The following is a 23628-nucleotide window of genomic DNA, read 5'->3' on the forward strand; positions in this document are numbered from 1 at the left end:
ACTGCTCAACACGAGCCGCTGAAACACCCCTGAACGACAGGACCTTTTTTTTTCACGAACGCGTGCCGTTTGCCCTCCCGGTGTTGTCTTTAATTACCTTCACACATGTACGCGCAGCGCTTAAAATATTTCACACGTCGTCTGGCGTAGTCATTAAATTTCTGCCTGTCATCTGTCTTGGGACCGTTACGTAAGGCGCTGGTTCGCGCAGATACGAAGCGATCTGTTTTTCACAGCCCTGTGCACGCGCCCGTACGCTCTCGCGCGCGGACGACCTTGGTGCGTTGGGACACGAGATCGCGGGCAGATGTATGTCCCGCACAGCTGTACACGTGCCGCGGTGCTCCGGAGGACGGAGGTGGGGGGGGGGAGTAGGAGGAGTCACATGACTGCCCCTGCAGAACCGCAGCCACGGGACAATTCCTGGAAAACTGATGCGGGCCGAGCGATTCCCAGCACCTCTGACAGATGCGCCGCAAGATAGAGGCAGCTCTGATAACACCGCGCTTCCTTTTGTTGGATATAAGCCCTGCGTTTCACTCTTCACGTATAGATTATGTCTAAAAATAGATCAGCTCTTTATTTTGCCCGGGCTAAAACCAAAAACAGTGGCTCCAAAAACATTTGGATACTTAAGCTGCATTTAAAATGCATCCGATTCGTTGCATTAGAAGCATTCCACTGACATCTGGCAACCCGAAAGTGCTAAAATACTTTTACTCTTGACGTCCTTGCACACCAGAATCTTTCATCATCCTTTTAGAGATGCAAAATGCAGGAAATCGAACCAGACCACAAAGATCTCTGTGTGCAATGACATTTTATCAGTTCATATCAGTTGTTGTATAATATTAAATCAACTAAAGTACTACGTTTATTTGTGCTACCTTTCTTTAATATTTATTTATACGATTAGTATTTTTATTTATAAGAACACTTTGATCAATGCAAGTTGATCAATAAAGACATTGATAATAATGATAAACGTTTCTTGATGCTGAAAATTCAGCTTAACAGCACAGATATATATTACATTTTATAATATATTCACATAGAAACACTATTTTAAGTGGCAATAATATTTCACGATATACCTTTTTTTCTCTTTTTCGCAGTTTTGCGTTTTTGAACCGCGGCTCTTAAGTGTTTCCCAAATTAGCCTTAAGACATAATTTCAGAACATCCTGTTCTTAATAACTGAATGGTGGACTGTCTCTGAGAAAGTGAAGGAGCTGATAGAGAGTCGCGATCTTACGAAAAAAAGCAAAGAACAAGACTTCTTTTGGACAGGCTGTGTTTTAATCTGTCTGTTGGGCAAAGGCTGTCCATTGCCTCTTTCACAAAAGAAAGTGTGTGTAATTAAGTGATCACGTAATGTTCTTTCCCACAATCGTTTGCACCCATTCTCTGGAGATCTGCGGTTTCAATGCATCGTTTAAATAGAAGTTCGCCATTGAGAGTCTCACAAATGTGACTTGCGTCTAACGGCGTCATATGATTGGCTTAAAAAGTGCCCGCGAAACAAAGATGGCGGCTTCCACTTGAAGATACGTTCGCATAAAGCTTGTTCAGTCGATTTCAGCTGCTGTTTTGGATCCACAGGTGCTTATTAAAGGCTTCGGCGTTCATCTCAGAGACCTGTGCAATACCACGTCTCTGGAGGATTTCGTGACTATAGCCGATAAGGACGTGTCTCAGCTGACGCAGAACATCATCTGTCAGTCGTCCGCTGAGTGGCTGAACGGCGCAGAGAGCCACTTCCTGTCCAACCTGGACTTCCTGAAGCCAATACGGGTAAGCAAAAACAGCTTTCAAGCAATAAATCCCTTCTGTGGGACTTCATCATTAACCAGCATCACAAGAACTGCGTTAACGATTGCTCGTGAAGAGTTTTATCTCCCTTATATTTCACATAGAAGTTGCTTACTGAACTATAATAATGCAATAAACGCCACAATTACAACCAATTACACGCAAACTAGGACGAGTGTATATTTTTGTATTTTAGACCCAGTGAACTCTCAAGTCTTCGAGCCAAACAGAGTAACATTGTGGTCACATAATGGTCACTTTTACATAATACGTTTTTGCCAATCAGAATCATTATTTCAGCATATTTGTGCATGAAAAGGGAACGGCGCTGGCCATCAGCCAGGAGTCTTCACATATTGATGTCTTTGTGTACGTTCGCTTTAGACTCAATGTTTTCTTTGTCTTCGAATAATGAGATTTCAAGATGCCAGGTCACTTCTATCTTTGCGCAGCGATTTAGTTATGAAAGCAACGGGACAATGAGGGCTTTGACATTTTTTCCCTAAATCGCAACGTTGTAGTGCACGCCAGAGTTAGTGTATGGGGCTTATATGCATTTGCTTTGCCTTATACTAACAGCTTATGACTTAAAAAAAAGGTTCATGCAAATGTGTGTGAATTTTTATTACGATTTGTTTTTGCAGAACAAGTTAAAGTGCTATAGGAAAAACCTGCGTGTTGCCTCACAGTTGAAAAAAGTAAAATTTAAACGTGTAAAAGAAGTAAAAAGTTAAATAATTGCGAATTTGCCTACTGTGTATACAAGTGTCGTTTATGATTTATTGACAGAACTTATGATGAACTCATTTTGAAGGTTATAAGGACATTTTTAGGTAAAAAGCTGATTTTGGTTGCTAAAGTGGCTTAGGGAAAAAATAATTTACGTGAAACGCATTTATTTCCTGCTCAGTTTACCACAAATTTTTATTTTTTTTTAATATTTAAATAAAAATAGCCCGCAGCTGTACTTTTAGCACCCTAAACTGGTATACTTAAAGGTCTTTTTTACCTAATGCGCTTTAAATGTGCAGCAGTATTGATGAAGAAATATTAATAAATGTGCAGGTTTAAATATAATTTTTAAATGTGTTTGAACTATAGATTGGGACTATATTTAGTATGAAATAATTGTTTTTTAAATATATTACTTTTTTGCTGGGGTTGTTATATTAACATTACACGACTTAATTAAATAAATTAAGTATACAGTATTTTTATCACATTATTTCTGCAGTGGATATCTGGCAACCACAGTTGCTGTTTTTACAGTAAACGTACACAATGCGATGGGCTCACAATGTCTTTTTTACATTTCGTTCATGCAGAAAGATGTCAAGTCTGACCCGAAGATTATCCAAGACGTGTCTATAGCAACAGACAGTCTGCTGGAGAGTTTGGGAGCATTAACGGTGGAGGTAAGAACACCCGAAAATACCTCTCACCCTGCTTTTAGGGATTGATCTGGACTCCAGAGTGAAGCGTTTAATTCCCACCCCCAGCTTCACGAACGAACTTATCCCGTATTAGACGGTTGGATCTGACTTAGTCCGAAAAATCTGCTTAAAACATTGATTAAATGCCTTGTTATAATGTGATAAGCACAAATGGCTGTTTAAATGGTTATTATGATTATATTACTGATTTATATGTGCAATGTTGCATTATGTCACTCCTGAAAAATGTTAATATTTTGTGCTTTGGGGCTAACGACTCCAATATTTTTTAATGATGGATTCACAAAGAACTTTAAGAATCCACGGAATCTTTTTATTCCCAAAAAAGTTCTTTATGGTACAAAAAGGTTCTATAGATTATTCGAATGTCCCAAAATAATCCTTCTACACCACCACTGCTGTGAAACCTCCCTTCGGTCCCCATCAAGACATTACAAGAAACTTGTTTTAGCTCAGAGACCGAAAGTTCTGTTAATGAATGGCTATTTCGGTTAGCATCCCGCACGTCTTTGTCCCTCGGAAGAACCGCAGTGCTGACGCTCGACATTTCAGCCGCTCGTATGTATGTGGTGTCCAGCGTTTAGAAACCAGACCCGAGTGTTAAGTGAGTTAGCAGCGGTAGTTAGGCCCATCATGAGACTCCCGGTTCCCGCCCGGGCAAAAGTGCCGAGCTCGGCAAAATGCGAAGTGACTCGCTCTTAGACGCTTACTGTTTCCACATCATCTCACAGGGCATGTGTTGATGGGGAAATGTGTCTCACGAGCAATCTCTTCCTGGTTTAATCGCTTGAAACAGAAACAGCGATCGAGTCGACGCCAACGCTGGCCTGGCCGGCATTAGTTCCTCTTTGTTCTCACAGAAGCAATGCAGACACGCGAGCTGAACTCCAGTAACCCTCGCTAAAGGCAGCGGAGGTTACTCCAGGGCGTGCTTTATTTCTCCAGTTACTCGGCTGTGTTTGCATGATTGTCTGGCCTCCAGGGCTTCCTCAGACACCTCATGATAGCTTACAAGGTGACGGCTATAACAACAGATCTCGTCTATGGCTAGCGATCGTACGTGCGAGAGACGGAACAGATGAATCCTTTCTTAACGAGACCCCTGGATAATGTGGGCGAACCGATCTCATTCTTCCAGTAAAAATGCACATAAGCTTTGCAGAATCGAAGGGCGGTGCTGTTTTAGTACTATTTACTGTTATAGATTTTATTAATATTTGTAATTAGCTTTTTGTATTTATTTTCATTTTAGTTAAAGTTTGAGTACTTTTTTTATTTGTTTTTTTTTTAATTAATTTTAGTTTTAATAAAACGTTTTTAAAATATATTTCAGTTAGCATTTCATTTATCTCAAAAAAAAAAAAAAATACAATAAATATTATGTAAATATTAGTACTGTCAAACGATTAATTGCGATCAATCACATACAAAATAAAAGTTTGTGTACATATATATCTGTGTGTACATAAATCAATTTTTTAATTATATTATTATAAATATTATAATTAAAATAACTACATTTTTAATGGTGAGCCTATTGGCTTGACATTTTTCCTATTGGCTAGTTTATTGACAATCGTGGATAAGCAAATGAACCTGCCGGTAAAAAGTCTTTGTTTGGTAATAAATAAGGTGCTTTTGGGAATTGCACATGACAGAAGTGTTTACAGCCCTGTGAATCATATTGACTCATCCTTTACAAACTTGACCGACTATAACCCGTTCACGCAAGCGCTTATGTAACATTTATACCGTAAAATTAAAACGCTTTCATTATCATCACGCCTTAATTCTCACAGCCCTCTGTTTCCGCGTGCGTCCATTAAAGTGATGGAAATGTGAGAAAGTAGGTTATTTTTTGTGCTCTTTTGGTCTCTTTTGGTTTCGAGTGACTGATAGTAACCCCGTCCTCGGCGGGCATGTCACAGCAGAGCCTCTGTTCGGCACGAGTTAGGGTTTTCATAAACTCCCTTTCATTGCTCTCCGCGCTCCGGATGACTCTGAAGACACTTACATCCATCGTCTATTTTTATACTTTTGCCTGTTTTTTTTTCTCTCAGTACTTAAACGTAATTAACTATCGTTATTTACTTAGCCTCATTTCCAAACCTGCGCAGGTCCGTTTAAAATGCATTTTAGATAGCTTTAAAAATAAAAGCAAAATGTGCTGTTTTCATACGATAGTGTCATGTGAGTAACCGATTCAATAAAAAAGTGAACGCAGATGTATTTTTTTCATTAAAACAATGATATATCCTGACATGCAACGGCGAAGAAGTAATGACATAATAAAAATAAGCTCGTGCGATAAGCATGTTTCTGTGTTGTTATATTTATTATTATAGTTATGTTGGGGTTGGTAACGCCCTTCAGCTGACGGTGACAACACTTCATAATAATACACCCAGTGACACACAGAGGTAGAACGTCCCAAACGCAGGCAGGCACGTGGACACTTTAAGACATCCAGGTCACTTTCGAACAAGTTTTGAAAGGAATATTAGTGTCTCTCTTTCCTGAAGCAGCTGTAACAATGAACGGTGTACTTTGAGAGAACTGTATAAACACAGGCCGGGTTGCTGCGGTGTTTACTTTTGCTTTTCTCAACTTCAGACAAATGGTTTTAAGACATTCTTGAGCATAAGCTAACGTTTCGTGACGTTACATTTGTACGTTTCAGACAATGAGGTTCTGAAACCGACATATCTCTATAAATATATATATATATATATATATATATATATATGAAATTATATTTAATGATTTTTTTTTTAATTGTCCGAAATTAGTCTAGAATTTATGCTAGAAATACATTAAATTGACAATAAATGCTGTTCTTTTGAACTTTCTGTTCAAGATCTGCAAAAAGTGTTTCTAGTAAACGTTTCTTTCGGCATTAAATGAGCATTTTATTATGATTTATGGAGGATCACGTGACACTGAAAATGCTAAAAATTCATCTTTGATCACAATTACATTTCATATACATTCAAATAGAGGACAGTTGTTTCAAATTGTAATAATACATCACATTATTGCAGTTTTAGTGTTTTTTACTGAATAAATGCAGCCTTGGTGAGCAGAAGAGACTTCTTTCATAAACATAAAAAATGCTAACGCTGTTAAACGATAAATCATAACATGTATAAATTACATATAATATAATTTACATTATATAATAATAATTTAATATTTATTATGTATATATATATATATATATATATATATATATATATATATATATATATATATAAATACACGCATGTGTGTGTGCTTTTATATAAATATACGTAATGCACAGAAAACAAAAACGTTCATTTAGGATGCAATTAATCGTTTGACAGCACTAGTTGTTTCTATAAAGCCTTCTCGTTGACTCTTTCTCTCTCTCTGTTTCTCAGCTCGCGAGCATGAAGAGCTGGCGGGACATGCGCAACGAGATCCTGTACCTGACGGGCAACAGCACGCAGTCCCCCAACCACATGTACCAGGCCGTGTCCCGCATCGTCTGCGGTCACCCGGAGGGCGGAGGCCTGAAGATCAAGTCCCTCAACTGGTACGAGGACAACAACTACAAGGCCCTGTTCGGGAACTACGGCAATGACAGCGACGGCGAGCCCGCCTCCGTTTACGACAACTCCTCCAGTGAGCCAAGCTGCAAGCGCTCTCTTTTTCCATCGTTTGCCAACGCTAAATATACCATGCGCCCTGCGGAGTTGTTGAAAAGCCCTCTTTTTTTTGTCTGCAGCACCCTACTGCAACAGCCTGATGAAGGGCCTGGAGTCCAGTCCCATATCCCGCATGATCTGGAGGGCTCTGAAGCCGCTGCTCATGGGCAAGATCTTGTACACCCCTGACACCCCCGCCACGCAGAGGATCATACAAGAGGTCAGGAGAGAAAATATTCATGCTAAACTAATGTCCAGCAGGTCTCCGAGCCAAACATCTGAACACACTTTCGCTTCCTGTAGGTTTTTAATGTTTTTTTCTAATAGGAAATGAATTGGAAACAGCCTTATTTTAGTAGTTTTCGTTTACTTTTACAGCATTTATTCACATTTTGAGTTGGTTTAAATTTTTATGTTTTGATTTTAATTTTAGTTTGTTTTAATATATTTTTAATATATTGTCAAATGGTTAATCGTCAATAATCGCATATGAAATAAATGTTTTTTTCTTTACATAGTATATGTGTATACACATATATACACACACATATATATATATATATATATATATATATATATATATATATATATATATAAGAAAAGTATTTAAATATTCACAACAATACATTTTCACAGTATACACATATATATTATGTAAACAAAAACTTTTATTTTGGATAAGATAGATCACAATTGCTCATTTGCAAGCACACATTTTTTGTTATTTATTTCTTTTATTTTTTAAGTCATTTTAATTTAGCAACTTTCTTTAAATTTTATGACATTTACTTTATTTCAGCTGGTTGCCAGAGCAATATTTTTACATTTTCAAAAGTTAGGTTTTTCATCTGATATCCAGATTTTATTATTTCTGCTGGTTTGTTTAACAGTTGTTGTATTAGTTAACAACAACAAAACCAAAATAACACATAGTGACTAAAACATGTTAAGCAAATAAATATTCATAAAAATCTCTTATATTTTAACTTAATGTCATGCAGTTGCATAATATGTGGACATAATATATATTAATCTAAAAGGAAATTTAAGCAGAAACCTGTAAGCCTAGATCATAAGGTTTTGAAGATCATGAGCAATACAAATGAGCCAAATATATCTGATTTTCAGTAGTACAGTATATACAGTATTCTCACATACTTTTTCTTTATAAATCTAGAGGATCCTAACGGTCTCTGTTTGTCTCAGGTCAATAAGACGTTTCAGGAGCTCGGTGTTCTCAGAGACCTCGGAGGCATGTGGGAAGAGATGAGACCCAAAATCTGGAACTTCATGGAGAACAGTGAGGAGATGGACCTCGTTCGGGTGCGTCACACACACACACACACACACACGCACACACACACACATCTGTCTGAACGCAGATAACCTTCCTGAAACAAAAGACACTGCTCCCGTTAGTCACCTCCGAGCACATGACTGCTGCCAGGAGTTCCAGCGGTGAACTTCACTCTGCCACCTTTTGGAGAAAAGCTATACTGCGTTTTAACCTCGCTGCTGAACTCACATGGCTCACAACGTGTGGCGCTCTGCAGGATGCACGCTTCTAACCGGAGATCTCCGTATCCTCGGAGGATACCGAGGACCTATTTGTGGCGTATGAAAAAGTGTGCAGCGTTAGGTGTTTTGTTGTCATAGGCACAAAAACTCTCTGTCACATTGCTATGTGCGTGACTTTCATGCAAGGTCGTGCTGAAAAAATAAGCAAGTAAGGGAATAAAAATAAATTCACAAATATGCACTAAATATAATTTGATTAAAACAAATATAAATCTAATACATTTTTACAAGTGTTATCTAATTGTTTCATTATTGATGCGCTCATTTACATTACAGTACAATAAAGAAATTATTTATAAAATATATATATATATATATATATATATATATATATATATATATATATATATATATATATATAAAATAATAAAATAATATTTGAAGAGTTTATTTGCAAACTATTTTTTAATGTTCAAAAATGTTTCTTATATTAAAATATTTTTATTGTATTAGTTTTTACCTTATCAAAATAACCCAACTGCAGTTTGAGATTAATTGCAATGCACAATGTTCACTTCTGATGCATTACTTTATGGTACCATAAATGAATGAATAAATTAATAATTAGATTAATATTTAAATAAGTAATACATCAAAGAGTAAAGTACAATAAGTCAAGAAATATTTAACATTTTTAATATTTTAGACATTTGTGTAATATTACTTTTCACAGTGTGAAGCATGTATGCATAAATTTGTAAAAAATAAATTGTTAAAAACTATATAATTTTTAATGCACTAATTTATACTTCAATAAATACATTTTACTTAATAGTAACCTAATAAACCTAATACGAGTACACAAATAAGTAGAAGAAACCACAGATAAATAGAAACATTCAAAAAAATATTTTAGACATATTTATAAAGATATTTATATTTCCCAGAATCAAGTATATGCACATGAGTGTTCAATAAAAAGAAAATGAACACATTTAAGTTTTTGTCTACATTTATTGATGCGCTACTTTATACTACCATGCATCTTGCACAGCTACATTAGCTCTGTAATATTTCACTAATCGACCGAACGCTGTTTCTCCTAAACAGACGCTCCTCCAGAACAACGCCAGCGCTCGCTTCTTCAACGCCAAGCTGAGCGGCACCGACTGGCAAGTGGAGGACATATCCAGCTTTCTGTCCAAGGCTTCGGAGGACAGGCGCCCCCATGCTTCGGCGTACACGTGGCGGGAAGTGTTCAACGAGACGGACCAGGCCATCCAGACCATCTCGCGATTCATGGAGGTGCGTCTGCATTACACGAACACAGAGATCGCATCCGACTGGTGTTAGTGTTTGGCCACCATGCGGTCTCTGCTAATCAGTTAAACAGATCTAGCTGAACTGAATCGGTGTTTTTCTGGGTCAGTGTGCCTCTCTGCCAGATAAAGAAACGCTTCTCAGTTCTCTGCTGAATCACATTAACAAATCAATTACGCCAAAGCAGGTCGAGCCAGTCCAGAGTCAGCCGAACTGACTGATTATTTCATTTTATAATAAACTGCATCACCCTCTAAGACTTTTCTCCGTTCTCCCTTGAAGTGCGTGAACCTGGACAAGCTGGAGCCGGTGGCTAACGAGGAGCGCTTGGTGAACAAGTCCATGCGTCTGCTGGACGACCGCAAGTTCTGGGCTGGGATAGTGTTTCCTGACATGCAGGCCAACACGTCCGATCTGCCGCCCAACGTCAACTACAAGATCCGCATGGACATCGATAACGTGGAGCGCACCAACAAGATCAAGGACGGGTAGGAGACGCGCGCTTCCCATTAAAACGAGCGGGGTTTCGTCTGAAGTCTCCGAGAGCTGACGTGTCGTGTTTTGGCCGTAGGTACTGGGATCCCGGTCCTCGAGCGGACCCGTTTGAAGACCTCAGGTACGTCTGGGGAGGCTTCTCTTACCTTCAGGACGTCATCGAACACGGCATCATACGAGCTCTGACCGGCAGCAAGGAGAAAACCGGGGTTTACATCCAGCAGATGCCTTATCCCTGCTACGTGGACGACATGTAAGAAACGGCATTTGCATTGATCTTTAAAGGAAATCAGAAACTCGACTTTCGTGCAAAAATGTAATCATTGCACTGCTTTCTCGAAAGGATTTTCGATCTCTTAGATGCCTCAGGTTTACAAAAATGATTGTCCTTGCAAGAGATCAACCTCATCCTAATAACCTTTGAAAGGCAGCTGTATTTATTCATGCGTATTTGCAATTTAAAATCTGAAAAATTATAACTATGTGATTTCGTTTTATTTAAATTAATTTTTAGTTATTCTACTCTTATTAATTTACAAATTATTTTACTTATTTAAATTTCTAAACTGTATGGTTAATTTATTATTTACCTTAATCAAATTTGCTTATTTTAATGTAACATTTTTTATACATTTTTATTAATTTTAATTTAACTTTAATTCTACTTTTTAGTTTGTTTATTTATTTTAAAAAAACATTTATATCTATTTAAATCTAATTCGTATATTTTTCAAATCTTAAAATGTCTGTTATAAATTACGATTTAATTGATTTTACTTTCTGAAACCTGTTTAATGTACTTTAAATTAAATCTAAATTTAAATATGTATTTAATTTGACCCTTCATGTATTTATTTATTTACATTCATTAATGTTTTTTAATAATAATAATAATAATGAAAAATGTATTCTACATATTTGATGCAGCTTTTGCCCTAAACTAGGTATATTAGCAGATATCTTTTAAACAGACGTGCTGTTGCGTGTTTATCTTCATGCTATGTGTTTATCTTCATGCTGAATGTGTCCGCTCTGCCCTAGTTTCCTGCGGGTAATGAGCCGCTCAATGCCTCTGTTTATGACTCTGGCCTGGATGTACTCGGTGGCCATCATCATCAAGGGTGTAGTGTACGAGAAGGAAGCCCGGCTCAAGGAGACCATGAGGATTATGGGCCTGGATAACGGTATATTGTGGCTGAGCTGGTTCATCAGTAGTCTGATCCCGCTGCTCATCAGCGCCGCCCTGCTGGTGCTCATCCTGAAGGTGTGTATTGTCTAGGTCTGATATAAAAAATATAACCCTAACCGCTATTTAACACGGTTTTGCTATGTTTTGCTCAGATGGGGAATCTGCTGCCGTACAGCGATCCTGGCGTCGTCTACTTGTTCCTGACCTCGTTTGCGGTCGTGACCATCATGCAGTGTTTCTTGATCAGCACGCTCTTCTCCCGCGCTAACCTCGCCGCGGCCTGCGGGGGCATCATATACTTCACCCTTTACCTTCCCTATGTGCTGTGCGTGGCCTGGCAGGACTACGTCGGCTTTGGAGCCAAAGTTGTAGTGGTGAGTGCCGACTGTCATCCGCTTTGCCTTTTGCAATTACCCAGCGCCATGGGTTTCTCAATATTTTAGATGCTGCGGACCTCCCAAATATAATCATTCTCATGCGAGCCATCTACGTAGTTTGTATAGTGTTATAAAGACCCAATTTGTACTGTAAAAAAAGGTATAATGTAAAATGTTAAATATTGTAGATACTGTAGATGTATTATGTATTGATTTATTTATTTAATCAAATTTGTTTAATATTAGTTAAAATTATATTATTATTATACTTTTTGATTTTGATTATTATATAAATGTTAATTAATTAACTTTTTGAGAATTGTTTGAATGTATTTCATATTTATTTATTTATTGCACATTTATTTTAAACTATTTATAGATTTTTTTATTTTTATTATTTTAATAAAAAAAATCTATTATTGTTTTACTTGAATCTTTTTTTGCTCAATCTAGTTTTTATGTATTATTTAAAATAATCGTTTTAGCTCAATTTCATTTGCATGCATATTATTAAATATTAGAATCCGTTTTTATTTATTTAATTGTTTATTTTAATCAATGTCAGAATTTATTTTCATCTTATATTTTGTCATTAATTTGATTTACATTCCCTGACCTTTGCTGTTTATGTACTGAAGGCCTCTGTCTCTCTTTGCTCAGAGCCTCTTGTCTCCGGTGGCGTTCGGCTTCGGCTGTGAGTGCTTCGCTCTGTTCGAGGAGCAGGGAGTGGGCATCCAGTGGAGGAACCTGCTCTCCAGCCCCATGCAGGAGGACAGCTACAGTCTCACCACGTCCATCTCGCTCATGCTCTTCGACTCTGTGCTGTACGCCATCATGACCTGGTACATTGAAGCTGTGTTTCCAGGTACGTGGCTTTGGGAAGAGATGTACTTTCGAAATATTGACAGCTTTGGGAAGTTTCTCATGGTCTGAAAACGTCGCTTCCACAGGTCAGTACGGCATCCCACGACGCTGGTACTTCCCCTTCACCAAGTCTTACTGGTGTGGAGAGAAATGTGGCGGGATTACATCAGCGCAGACTAACAAGAAAGAAAATGCTGAAGGTAGAGAAATTATACCAAAAATCTGATATTTATATACATCTTACAGTGCTGTTATGGGTAATAAAAGGTTGATATTTTGGTTTTTGGAGTCTTAAAACTGTTTAATATGCATTTTAATTTCTCCAAACCTCTCCTTTGCGTGATGCTTATCTGCGGTGATGGGTCTGATTGGTCGATTTTATTTATTTTCATTTATAATAAAAGCAGTGTTTACGAGCACATTGCTGCTTTGTGTACAGCCGTTACTGGAGAAACAGCTATTTTACCACAAAGCGGCGCCTTTTTAGCCAAAGAATGCATTTTCATTCAGACCAAAGTGAAAAGGCCAAAAAAGGGGCATTTTAAAAATGCCTCGTTTCATTGATTCAGAGTTGACTCTTTCTTTCGCGAGACGATAACTTCATAGGTGGTGCACTTTCAGATTGCACTTTACACACTGCAAACAAATCCATAATGGGGGCGCTTTAATTTCCCAGAATGCTCAAAAATATACTAAAGTTTTCAAAATGGAGCCAAACAAAAATGAGCGAAATCATACTTCAAAATATTGCATGCAAAGACTCGGTTTGATCTGTTTTCCAGCTGTGTGCATTGAAGAAGAACCGGCTCACCTGGATCCGGGTGTTTACATCGAGAACCTGATGAAGGTTTACAGCAACGGCAAACTGGCGGTGGACGGTTTGACTCTGGGTTTTTATGAGGGTCAGATCACCTCCTTCCTGGGTCACAACGGCGCTGGGAAAACCACAACCATGTACGACAACTCAGATGCTTTCATATCTTACGCTAATAATGTGATGATGTAAATAAGATAAGCTCAATATTTCTTGCTTTCTTAGGTCTATCCTCACCGGCCTGTTTCCACCCACCTCGGGCACCGCTTACATCCAGGGCAAAGACATCCGCACCGATCTGAACACTATACGCCAAAACCTGGGCGTCTGTCCGCAGCACAATGTCCTGTTTAGCATGTAAGTTACACCAGAAACAGATTATAGCAGCTCAGCTGTGTGTGTGTATGCGACCTGCTCTCAATATGGACTGTGTTCCCGTCCGTGTGTTTCAGGCTCACCGTGGAGGAGCACATCTGGTTTTATGCTCGTCTGAAGGGTCTGTCTGAGGACAAGGTGAAGTCGGAGATGCAGCAGATCGTGATGGACCTCGGCCTGCCTCATAAACGCAAATCTCGCACAAACCAGCTCTCGGGTACGGAAAGTGCATAGTGTAACTTCAGAGATTTAAGCAACAATGATTATTTATTTATTTATTATGTTCAACAAGCATTTATTTAATCAAAAATACAGTAAAATTTCCTAATTGGATTATATGAAATAAATTTTATAAGCAGATTTAATACTAGCAGCATTTATTTGAGGCAGAAATCTTTTGTAACAATGTACTTTTGATCAAACCGATGCAATTCTTGTTGAATTTCCGGCAAAAATAACGGCATTGCGGTATGAAAGTACTCGTATACCGTGACTAGGATGAAACACTAAACATAACTGTTATGGTCTCCGCAGGAGGAATGCAAAGGAAGTTATCAGTAGCGCTGGCGTTTGTTGGAGGGTCAAAGGTCGTGATCCTGGATGAGCCCACCGCCGGAGTCGACCCTTACGCTCGCCGGGGCATCTGGGACCTGCTGCTCAAGTATCGCCAAGGTAGGCAGGCTCTGTTTTAACGCGTTGATCTCGTTAAAAACATCCATTAAGTGGTGTATTTGTACCTTCAGGACGCACGATTATCCTGTCCACCCACCACATGGACGAAGCTGACATCCTCGGGGATCGCATCGCCATCATCTCCCACGGGAAGCTGTGCTGTGTGGGCTCCTCTCTGTTCCTCAAGACCCAGCTGGGAACGGGATACTACCTGACTCTGGTGAAGAAGGACTTCGATCTGTCGGCCAGCTCCTGCCGTACCTCCAGCAGCACCGTGTCCTACTCCAAAGCTAGCCTCAAGAAGGTACGAACGCTTAATGTGTAGGGTATATATATTATATCGCTGGCTCTTCTCTTGGTGCCGTGTTTACTGATTTTCATCGTCTCCGCAGGAGGACAGTGTATCCGAGAGCAGCTCTGACGCTGGACTGGGCAGCGACCACGAAAGTGAAACCACCACCATAGGTATATAGCTGGGTTATTATCCTGAGCTAAAACTATTCTGCTGTTTCGATAATTAAACTAAAGCTGAACTGAAATAAATATAAATGTTGGATGGAAAGCTTAAACTGAACCAAACGGAACTGAATTGCTAAAATTACTAACTCGAATCAATAAAACAATACATTAAAAAAAGTAGTATTAAATGGAAAAATTAAATAACAAATGAGTAAAATTAAAAACGGAATTAAGGTAAATGAAAACTAAATATTAGATGATAAATCTTACCTAGAAATTGTTTTAACTAAATATTAATATAAAACAACAACAACAATAATAGTAATAATAACATAAAATTACTGTAAATGAATCTATAATTAAATTGAAACCTATAAATATATACGTTTAAATAAAATTAAAGAATATTAATAAAAATGTAAATACTTTAAATGATGCTAAATAACGATGATTTACAGAGTTAACAAAATCTCAAAGGGATAATTCATTAACATTATTATATTCCAAACCCATCTGTTTTTCGGAGGAAAGCTCTAGTCATACACTGATTTTGAATGTTTCTTTCCATGCTATAGACATCTCCTTGATCTCCAATGTGATTTTCAAGCACGTTCCTACAGCCAGACTGGTTGAAGATCTGGGTCACGAGATCACTTACGTGCTGCCTTACGAGTCCGCCAAAGACGGAGCGTTTGTGGAGCTCTTCCATGAGATCGACGACCGGCTCACCGACCTCGGCATTTCAAGTTACGGCATCTCCGACACAACCCTGGAGGAGGTAACGGATCGCCGAAAACATCCCATCGTTTCGTTCAGTTCGTTCCGTAAAGGAATGTGAATCTAATTGGTTTGCGTTTGATCATTTTGAGCAGATTTTCCTTAAAGTAGCAGAGGACAACGGTGTTGATGCTGAGATGTCAGGTAAAACCGAACACGTTTCACCGTCACGGTTGCATGTGATTCATGTAAGCATTTAGCAACGGTGTCTCTGGAAACACATGAGTCACTATGTTTTCCCCGTTTTGTCGTGGATCAGATGGGATTCTACCTCGCAGGAACCGCAGACACGCTTTCGGTGACCATCAGAGCTGCCTGAAGCCTTTCACTGAAGACGACTTTGATTTCAATGACTCAGAAGGTGATCCAGGTAGTTACTTTAACCATCCTTCATCCATCCCACAAATCTGAACCATCTCATGTGTTGAGGTTCGATGTATGTGGTCTAGAGCATGACCAGTATTTTCATTTAGATTTTTTTTTCATTGGAATCAGTGATATTTTATACTATTATAGTGTTTAAAAACTAGAACATTTTTTTGTATTCCTTTTTACTTTTATAGTTACTGTTACGTTTTAATTCAAATTTTAGGTTCTTTAAGTAATTTTATTGTGTTTTTTAAAATGTTTCTATTAGGTTTTTTTAGTAGCATTCTAACTTTCCTAAGGGAAAAAAGGTTATTTTTATATTTAATTTCATTCATGTTTATTTTAATTATTTGCACTTAATATAACAATTATATAATAAAAATAAATAAATTATTATAAAAAATATTTTAATTATATATATATATATATATATATATATATATATATATATATATATATATATATATATATTTTTTTTTTTTTTTTTTTTTTGTTAAAGATAACAATTACGATTTGAATGTGCTATTGTAAATAATAAAATTTTTGTATTCTTTTATTTTTCATTTAAACTAATTTGTTTCTTTTAGTTAATCCGTTCTGAAACCGATTCAGCGCTCCGTTGGTTCATTTTATTGCTGCGTAATCTTATACTGGTGCATGTGATTTCATATGAAAGTATATTTTTATGTCCAAGCACCGTCCTTGTTAAACCGTTTTGGGCTTGCTGTGCACCTGCAGAATCTCGTGAGACGGACTGGTTGGGCGGCGCCGACGGTAAAGGTTCGTACCAGGTGAAGGGCTGGAGTCTGAAGAGACAGCAGTTTGTAGCTTTGCTCTGGAAACGTTTCCTGTACGCAAGGCGCTCCCGAAAAGGTTTCTTCGCTCAGGTGCGGTCTTCATACAGTATTTAACAGAGCATTTCTGTATCGTCTGTTCGCTGATCCTTAAATGCAGCATACTTAAAAATGCGTCTTTCCAGATTGTGCTTCCCGCTGTGTTCGTGTGCATCGCGCTGGTCTTCAGCCTCATTGTTCCTCCCTTCGGAAAATATCCCAGTCTTGCTCTGGAGCCCAGCATGTATGAGGAGCAGTTCTCCTTTATCAGGTACATGCTACTGTCAAACATTTGCACCTGCGCTTTAACTCCCATGATTCTCTGATGGCCTAATGATTGGATTCTCACTACAGCAATGATGCACCAGAGGACAGACACACGAACAAGCTGCTTGAAGCTCTGATGGACAATCCTGTTTACAATGAACAATGCATAGACAAGAAAAATGCTGCGTGAGTCCTAAAACTTTTTTTCCAATATCTAAATCTAAAACTATTAAGGAATATTGCATCTAGAAGATGCGTATATTTAAAAATAGACGCTTCATTTTAATTATTATCAGGGATATCAATATATCCTGTTGTTAACATTCAGTCCTTTTATCAGAGATTATCTGTGGGATATTTGTATGGAAGCTGGTTTCTGTTACGGAATTAAAATAAAGAGATTATCATTGCAGTTTTGTGACTTTTTCTGTTACAGAAGTTTATATGCAAGTTTATATGCAATTGTTAATTATACATTTTTTATTTAAAAAAATATTGTTTATAAGCAATTTAAAATTATGCAGTTTTTATTTGAAAAGAAAGATAAAAACTATTGCAACTCTGAGTTTATATCCCACAATCTTGACTTTATAACTTTGCGACTGTGAGTTTATATCATTTAATATAAAAAAAATTGAGAGGAAAACCATTTATTTGTTATTCAGTGCAATAAACAGGCTTCCGTAGGTCTTTTTTTTTTTTTTATTTGAGGAATTAATTATTTTTTTTCTTTTCTGTGGGGAAAAAGTAGCAATCCGTGTTCGTTCAAAGATGGAGAGTGGATGGTTCCAGAGATTTCCGAGACCGTTCAGGACTTATTTGTGAAAGGGAACTGGAGTATGGAAAACCCATCGCCTCTGTGCGAGTGCAGCTGTGAAGGAAGGAAGAAGATGCTTCCCGAGTGTCCTCCAGGAGCAGGGGGTCTGCCGCCGCCTCAGGTAGACATATTCGCCAAATACTACTGCTTTATTGTTTCTCAGAGGCAGGACGATCATCTCTTCTGCTTTCCCTTAGATCAAAGTCACCACTAATGAAACCCTGCAGAATCTGACGGGCAGAAACATTTCAGACTACTTGGTGAAAACGTACGCGCAGATCATTGGGAAAAAGTGAGTTACGCCAATCCAGAAGTAAATCCTTTCCTGGCTTTTCATTTCCGTGACAGCGCTTTGATTCTGTGTTGTGTCGTTTTGTCTGTTCAGCTTGAAGAACAAGCTCTGGGTCAACGAATTCAGGTAAACTGATCGGTTCTGATCCACGATGAGGAAAGCAATGATAATCCAGTGGAAGGTTTGGGTCTCAAGTCTGCTTCTCGTTGGCTGTTTTGCAGGTATGGAGGATTCTCATTGGGTGCTAGGAGCTCTCAGGCCCTCCCCTCTGGCGATGAGATCACCGATGCCATCTCTCACATTCGTAACCGCTTCAGTCTTCAAACGGTATGTCGCCTGTGTTAGCTCAGTGACTGATGTTTAAACACCAAGTTGTTGCCCAATGTTTGGGATTTCCGGCCTTAAACCTGTTTTTATTGCGCAACCCGCAGGGAACCGCAGCTGACCGCTTTCTGGGAAGCCTGTCGACTTTCATCCGAGGTCTCGATACCAAGAACAACGTGAAGGTGAGCACTAACTGGATGTGTTTGTCTGACCTTATAGATGGCATGTTGATGAAAGCTTACGCACTTTTAATAAGTTGCAAAGGAAAGACTTCACAAGACTTACAAGTGCTTGATTATGTGAATCGTGATTAATCGCATTAAAAATAAAAGTGTTTGTTTACATTGTTTTAATATATTTATGTGTGCTTTGTAATATTTGTTATTTTATAGTATATATAAAGAACTACAAGTACATAAATAAATGTGCATTTTGATTAAAAATATTTACATGTATACATTTGTATTAATGTCATATTTATTATATATATATAGATTTAATATAGAAAAAACATATGTTATATAAATATATTCATGCATGATTTGTATATATGTTATATAAATATATTCATATATTAATCTGTGATTAATCATTATGAATTGTTTGACAGCACTAACAGTTATATATTTTAATTCTAAAATTCTAAAATATATATACAGTATTTAATATGTACTGTACATGTTATGTATGTGTAGGTCTTTAAATAATATAGTTACAAATATTCATTACAAATATTAATATATGTATGTATAGCATTTTTATTGTGTAAGTTGCAAATATACAATAAAGTACATAAAAAAATGTCTAAAAATGCAAAAATAATGTCTTTTATATGACATCAACTAAGAGGTGAAGGCTGTTAGAGATGTTGTTTTTGTATTATTATGTCTATTATTACGCCAAAGCTGCTGTTTGGACAATGACAAAGGGCTGTGAGGGTTTTTGTTGGCGTATAAGAGCAAAAAGAGTGACATGATTGTGTCCTATTGCAGATCTGGTTTAATAATAAGGGCTGGCACAGTATTGGAGCGTTCCTCAATGTCATGAACAATGGCGTCCTGCGAGCTAATCTGCCCGCGGGCCTGGACCGCTCCAAGTTCGGCATCAAAGCGTTCAACCATCCGCTCAACCTCACCAAAGAGCAGCTCTCACAGGTGGCGCTGTAAGTAACTCACACCAACACGCTCCACTCCGTTTACACACACGGCCTCGAAATCGCTGACCTTTGACCCCACCTGCTTCCCAGAATGACCACCTCAGTGGACGTGCTGGTGTCCATCTGCGTCATCTTCGCCATGTCCTTCGTCCCGGCCAGCTTTGTGGTGTTCCTCATCCAGGAGAGGGTGAATAAAGCCAAACACATGCAGTTCATCAGCGGAGTTCAGCCCTTCCTCTACTGGCTGGCCAACTTCGTGTGGGACATGGTGAGGATTTCGTCAAATGTTTTTACTCTAAACGTGCCAACATCTGTCCAAATGCCCTTTGACCGATTGCGCGTTTGTCCTCCAGTGCAACTACATTGTCCCGGCGACTCTGGTCATCATCATCTTCGTCTGTTTCCAGCAAGAGGCCTACGTGTCCTCCACCAATCTTCCTGTTCTCGCCCTCCTGCTGTTGCTCTATGGGTAAGACTCGAAAGATCAGTCCAGTAGCCCTTACTGTTTTTTACACACTACTGTTCAAAAGTTTGGAGTTTTTTTCTTTGAAAGAAATTAAGCAAGAATGCGTAATAAAAAATGTCAGAATAGAAATTCGTAATGTTAGAAATCATCAAAAACATATTGTCTTTTGAACTTTCCTGAGAAAATTGCATATTACAATGATTTCTGAATGATCACGTGACACTGAAGACTGGAGTAATGATGCTGAAAATTCAGCTTTGCATCACAGGAATAAATTACAATTTCAAAATATTTTCAAACAAGATACAGCTATTTTAAATTATAATAATATTTCACATTTTTACTGTACTTTTGATCAAATGAATGCAGCCTTGGTGAGCAGAAGAGACTTCTCTAGAAAACATGAAAAAAAACATACAGACCACAACATTTCGCAGACTTTTATAGACTTTATGTAAGATACATCTGAAAATATGTCTCTAATATGAATATGTGCATTTCTTTGTCTCTATATAGGTGGTCCATAACACCCCTGATGTACCCGGCATCGTTCTTCTTTAAGATTCCCAGTACAGCATATGTGGTTTTGACCAGCGTTAACATCCTGATCGGAATAAATGGCAGCGTGTCCACGTTCGTCCTGGAGCTTTTCGGCAGCAACGTGAGTTCACATTTCTCAGCTGCGCTTGATCGTAAAAGTCCAAAAGAAGCCTTAAATTAACCGCAGCCGTTTGGTTTTTTTTTTTTCCAGGAGATCGGTGGCATCAACGACATCTTGAAGAACGTGTTCCTGATCTTCCCTCACTTCTGTCTGGGCAGAGGACTCATCGACATGGTGAAGAACCAAGCCATGGCAGACGCTCTGGAGAGATTCGGTGCGTATCATTCTAGGATAATGCTCTCTTCAGAATGGCCATTGAGGATTTACAAACAATGTTTACCACAGAAATTGTTTAAATGGTTGCCGATGTTGATTAGGTTAGGGGCCCGGGTCAAAGTGACATTTAGTTTCCGTGGAAGTGGGTTAGGACACGTTTTCCTAGGAACATAATCACATCCTAAGAAACACGTCAAGGCCGAAAGTTCAGTTTGTAGACCTTGGCGTGCTTCCAAAACCTAGTGAGCCGCTTTTTTGCCAGTGCTTTTTAAAAACATTTGTAGATATGATTATTTCAATATTCCAAAAAACCATATTAATGCGTGCTGTGTATTTCTACACTTATTAGAGCATTGCATCGGTGCTTCAGCAGCACGCATGCGACACATCACGCTGTTTCTGCTTCTACTGACACGTTTGCTCACGTTTTCAGGCGAGAATCGCTTCCGCTCTCCTCTGGCGTGGGACATGGTGGGGAAGAATCTCTTTGCCATGGCCATAGAAGGCGTTATTTTCTTCTGCATCACCGTCCTTATCCAGTACCGTTTCTGCATCAAGGCCAGGTGATGATACTTTCATGCCTCACAGTGCGAAACGAGAGCATGCAAAACTGTTTTAAACGGATGTAATAAATGTCCTGTTTTGGTATAAACATAGGCCGGTCAGCACTAAACTTAAGCCGATCGGAGAGGAGGATGAGGATGTGGCCAGAGAGAGGCAGAGGATCTTGTGCGGAGGAGGACAGACTGATATCCTGGAGCTCAAACAGCTCACCAAGGTCTGTGACACACACACACACACACACATTTATATAAATGTATTTATTATAGCAGATGCAATTTACATTCAAATGTATGTATAATATTTATAATAATAATATTTAATTCTGTCAAATGATTAATCACGATTAATTGTATCCAAAATATAATATATTTACACAATATTTACGTGCACAATATAATATGTAAACAAAACTTTTAATTTGGATGCATATAATCGTGCTTAATCGTTTGAGAGCAGCAATAATGATAAAAAGTAAAAACATGAATAAATAACGTAAAATATGTTCACATTAAATGACTCATTAAATTATAATTAAAATTGTTGTAATTTAAAAAATATATATATTCTATATTTTTAATATATTTATGTAATATTTCAAAATGCATAATGTGCTTAATTCATAATCAAGATTTGAATAAAAAATATGTAAAATATGTAAGCTTGTAAGAGCCACCTTGCAAGAGCCAATTATCTATCTAAAGATAGTTTTTAGTTATTTTCCTGACAATTGCTAAAGTGTCTCGGGCCGATAAATCAGCGATGTTCAATAACAATAGCGCTCATCCTGCAGGTTTATAAGAGAAAGCAGAAGCCAGCTGTAGACAGACTGTGTGTGGGCATCCCACCGGGAGAGGTGAGATCATCTTCTTAGTAAATAAATAACAGCCTTCTGTGTAGTTTGGCCTGGTGTTGCGCCGATCAGGGTTTTGATGCTATCGTGTTCTCTCGTCAGTGTTTTGGTTTGCTCGGCGTGAACGGAGCTGGAAAGACGAGCACCTTCAAGATGCTCACAGGAGATTCTGTTGTCACTAGCGGAGAGGCCTACTTGGCAGGAAAGAGGTGCGTAAATTAAAACAGCATGCTACTGATTCGGTGAATACTTTAAAACTGGCTTTTGTAACGTTGAGGTATGCCAGTGTAGTCCTAAAAATAATGCTAATAATCAGAATAGTCACAAATCTCTCGGCTTGTTTTCTGCAGCGTGCTGAAAGAGATCGATGAAGTGCATCAGAACATGGGCTACTGTCCGCAGTTCGATGCCATCAACGACCTGCTGACCGGACGAGAACATCTGGAGTTTTACGCCATCCTGCGGGGCGTCCCGGAGAAGGAAGTGTGCGAGGTCCGTTTTTCTAGCTGCTAGGCAGACTATTAATGTTGAGGCTGATTATCGAGGGATCTGATCGGTTGTTTGTTGGTCACAGGTGGCGGATTGGGGCATTCGTAAACTGGGCCTGATGAAATATGTGGATAAAGCCGCAGGAAGCTACAGCGGGGGGAACATGAGGAAGCTCTCCACCGCCATGGCGCTCATCGGAGGACCGCCAGTCGTTTTCTTGGTGAGCGTGTGACTTGCTTTATGATCATTTATTCAGCTAGTGCATCATAATCCAAAAATGCATCAAAGGATTGCAATGATGAGTTATAGAGAGCAGGGGAAAACAAGGCTGCGTGTAAATAATAAAACGCAAATACATAAAATGCATAATAAAACACAGTAAGTAAATAAAAGAAAATTTAGTTATGCATTAATAACAGAGTATAGCTAAATTAATAGCTTAATATTATCAACGCGTAAAAGGACAAATTATATAGTTCTGCATATATATAAGAGTATAGAAAAACACATAAAAGCTAAGTAAAAACTAA

General features: G+C 38.3%; 1 protein-coding gene across 4 annotated transcripts in view; it reads left to right on the forward strand.

The window, feature by feature from the left end:
* Window positions 1-23628, forward strand: part of abca1a (ATP-binding cassette, sub-family A (ABC1), member 1A) — a 34632-nt gene that overhangs the window by 7342 nt on the left and 3662 nt on the right. The window contains exons 7-46 of one of the 4 annotated variants that reach the window (XM_043251068.1): window positions 1603-1794; window positions 3138-3227; window positions 6668-6911; window positions 7015-7154; window positions 8141-8257; window positions 9563-9757; window positions 10055-10260; window positions 10344-10520; window positions 11309-11531; window positions 11609-11830; window positions 12494-12698; window positions 12784-12897; window positions 13480-13651; window positions 13737-13868; window positions 13964-14103; window positions 14421-14558; window positions 14630-14862; window positions 14951-15023; window positions 15593-15795; window positions 15890-15938; window positions 16054-16155; window positions 16902-17050; window positions 17143-17267; window positions 17351-17449; window positions 18012-18201; window positions 18278-18372; window positions 18466-18498; window positions 18594-18699; window positions 18804-18878; window positions 19689-19858; window positions 19943-20120; window positions 20206-20321; window positions 20835-20979; window positions 21070-21193; window positions 21629-21758; window positions 21853-21973; window positions 22550-22612; window positions 22712-22818; window positions 22960-23101; window positions 23184-23318. In XM_043251068.1, coding sequence (XP_043107003.1) covers window positions 1603-1794; window positions 3138-3227; window positions 6668-6911; window positions 7015-7154; window positions 8141-8257; window positions 9563-9757; window positions 10055-10260; window positions 10344-10520; window positions 11309-11531; window positions 11609-11830; window positions 12494-12698; window positions 12784-12897; window positions 13480-13651; window positions 13737-13868; window positions 13964-14103; window positions 14421-14558; window positions 14630-14862; window positions 14951-15023; window positions 15593-15795; window positions 15890-15938; window positions 16054-16155; window positions 16902-17050; window positions 17143-17267; window positions 17351-17449; window positions 18012-18201; window positions 18278-18372; window positions 18466-18498; window positions 18594-18699; window positions 18804-18878; window positions 19689-19858; window positions 19943-20120; window positions 20206-20321; window positions 20835-20979; window positions 21070-21193; window positions 21629-21758; window positions 21853-21973; window positions 22550-22612; window positions 22712-22818; window positions 22960-23101; window positions 23184-23318 — 5670 coding nt within the window. Of the gene's footprint in view, window positions 1-1602; window positions 1795-3137; window positions 3228-6667; window positions 6912-7014; window positions 7155-8140; window positions 8258-9562; window positions 9758-10054; window positions 10261-10343; window positions 10521-11308; window positions 11532-11608; window positions 11831-12493; window positions 12699-12783; window positions 12898-13479; window positions 13652-13736; window positions 13869-13963; window positions 14104-14420; window positions 14559-14629; window positions 14863-14950; window positions 15024-15592; window positions 15796-15889; window positions 15939-16053; window positions 16165-16901; window positions 17051-17142; window positions 17268-17350; window positions 17450-18011; window positions 18202-18277; window positions 18373-18465; window positions 18499-18593; window positions 18700-18803; window positions 18879-19688; window positions 19859-19942; window positions 20121-20205; window positions 20322-20834; window positions 20980-21069; window positions 21194-21628; window positions 21759-21852; window positions 21974-22549; window positions 22613-22711; window positions 22819-22959; window positions 23102-23183; window positions 23319-23628 lie in introns of all 4 variants that reach the window. The other 3 variants (XM_043251051.1, XM_043251076.1, XM_043251059.1) reach the window with 3 other exon arrangements.

Source organism: Puntigrus tetrazona, chromosome 1 (genome assembly GCF_018831695.1).
Source record: "Puntigrus tetrazona isolate hp1 chromosome 1, ASM1883169v1, whole genome shotgun sequence".
NCBI lineage: Eukaryota > Metazoa > Chordata > Actinopteri > Cypriniformes > Cyprinidae > Puntigrus > Puntigrus tetrazona.